We start from the raw sequence: 2253 nt of genomic DNA, 5'->3' as shown, positions 1-2253 counted from the left end.
GTAGGTTATTACACTTTGCAAACATCAATCTGTCAGGTAACGGTAAAACCAGTACTAATCATAGTGCAACTGATGAGATAAAGATTACAGTGCCACATCTGGCTCTTAAGCTACATTTGAGCAATACAATATTCACATTCTACATCTGGATTTTGTTCAAAGAAAATATTAAATATACATTTCTACACTGAGAAATGAATTTTGTAATTTCTTTAGGAATGTCATGGCAACATCAGAATATGTGTATGTATATATATAATGTTTATCTTGATAAAGCATCGTGCCACTACACTATACTCGTGACAAGATGAAATAAAATTAAATGCATCATATTCAAGAAACTGTATTCCAAAATTGCATGATGAAAACAAAGTATTTGGACATACCTTTTTTTTACTTTAAATACATAAGCACAAAAAACCCAAACTCAAATGTCTGGTTGACTTACTTATTTGGTTCTAATGACATATCCTCATAATGTCAGGCAGTGTCACTCTTCCAATAGGGTAGTTGGCCTACAGAATAATCTGCCGTTAGGTGTGGTAAAAGCTACAAATTTAAGGGAGTTTAACTGGAAAATGGATGAATGTTTTCGAGACTGAGATTGGATATCGGAAAATGTGTTTCTGTACAGTGTTTATAGTAGACCAATAGCAGATGGGACTGAGATTGGATATCGGAAAATGTGTTTCTGTACAGTGTTTATAGTAGACCAATAGCAAATGGGACTGAGATTGGATATAGGAAAATGTGTTTCTGTACAGTGTTTATAGTAGACCAATAGCAGATGGGACTAAATTCTCCTTCTGAACTCTGAGAAAAAGCAACATGTATATGTTACAGGAAAAATAATTTCCTACACCAGGCATCTGATCCATTTCTTTACATATAATGTCTCTTGCTCTCTTTATTTTTATTATGGAAAAAAGGAATACAGATGAAATAATATCTAAAACGTACATAGCACAGTTGTACTTAGATAAAGAAGAAGAAAAAGGAAATTACATATCTAAATTATTTAACTATTAAAAAGTAACACTACTCTAATGGGATTACCCAGCAGATGGGTTACATTGATACAAATTTTAATTTTCATTAAACAAACCACAAATTATTTTTTTTGGAAGAGTACTAGCCTAGTTACTAAAGAACCTGTATGCTTTAAAAAGTGGTAATAGAATAGACATTGTTCAAAACCACTTTTAGGTCATTTTTTGGACCTCTTTAATCACTATAAAGAAAGATCCATGACAGTATTTTATTTTTACTGCAAAATGTTAAACTCGTGGATATAGTAATTTATGTAGAATAATTTTCTATTTAAGACTTAAACATTTTATTATTTCTCCTAAAATCCAACCTTCCATTTATTTCAAATACATGTCCTCTTTGTGCAAGTTTACTTAGTATTCTTGCAATATTTCTACAATCATCTATGCCACTGTGGAGTCTACCAACATGATCAAGTTCAATATAATCCAACATTTGTATCAATCCCTTCGGCCAAATTCCTGTAGTCTGTGCAAATGATTTTTTGATATTAATCCACGTGTTCATGTAAGTTGGTAAAGAAATGCCAAAATAACTACACTGCTTTGGTAGCATTAACTTGAGATCCCAGTCACCACACGTAACAAACGCAAACTTGACTTTCGACTGAAACAAACCTTCTTCTTCCATCCAGTTGTTAAATTTTTTTAGAACTTCGTTGAGATGAGGCTTCTCATCAACCATATCTTGAATTATTCCTGTTAACTCAGTACAAAATGAAGAAAGCGTAGGATGTACTTCTGGTTTCACGTACTCGTGAAACACTGCCTTTGTATCAAATGTCTTTGCACATACTTTAATGACAGGAAATTCTATTATTTCTTGCGGTTCCGGAGTTCTCTCTTTCTCACAAGTGGCCTCAAAATCAAGTACAAGAAAATAATCAAAGTTGTGTTCTTTCACATCTTTTGATATATTACTAGGACAAACTACAGAAGAAGAATTTCTAGAAGTACAACTAGAAACGCTTCTTTCACTTTCAACCACTGGCACAGGAGTTGGGCCTGTTCTGTAAGCTGACATAATCGTTTCGGTAAAGTAAAAAATCTTACGCTCCCTAACCTAACAAAAATATTGTATGGATATAATAAATACCTGACTTCAAAATAATTTCGTTTAGCATGTTTTAAAAACAGTTTCGAAAATATCATTACACCATGTGAACAATATTGGTATAAGTTCTTACGTTACTGTGAAGTGCGA

At 32.6% G+C, this 2253-nt stretch overlaps 1 protein-coding gene across 1 annotated transcript; it reads right to left on the bottom strand.

Annotated features, from left to right (window-relative positions):
- Positions 1-873: 873 nt before the first annotated feature.
- LOC106472326 (ERI1 exoribonuclease 3-like) lies at positions 874-2253 on the bottom strand. The gene has a single exon (XM_013932964.2). The coding sequence runs from the start codon at positions 2071-2073 to the stop codon at positions 1321-1323; it is 753 nt and encodes a 250-aa protein (XP_013788418.1). The 5' UTR covers positions 2074-2253; the 3' UTR covers positions 874-1320.

Source organism: Limulus polyphemus, unplaced genomic scaffold, assembly GCF_000517525.1.
Source record: "Limulus polyphemus unplaced genomic scaffold, Limulus_polyphemus-2.1.2 Scaffold5245, whole genome shotgun sequence".
In the NCBI taxonomy this organism is placed as follows: domain Eukaryota; kingdom Metazoa; phylum Arthropoda; class Merostomata; order Xiphosura; family Limulidae; genus Limulus; species Limulus polyphemus.
The sequence above is the reverse complement of the archived record's forward strand: the minus strand, read 5'-3'. Positions and strand labels throughout refer to the sequence as shown.

Bases quoted from the DNA above. Each gene is read 5' to 3' on its own strand.
- LOC106472326 (XM_013932964.2), bottom strand. From the start codon at position 2,073: ATGTCAGCTTACAGAACAGGCCCAACTCCTGTGCCAGTGGTTGAAAGT.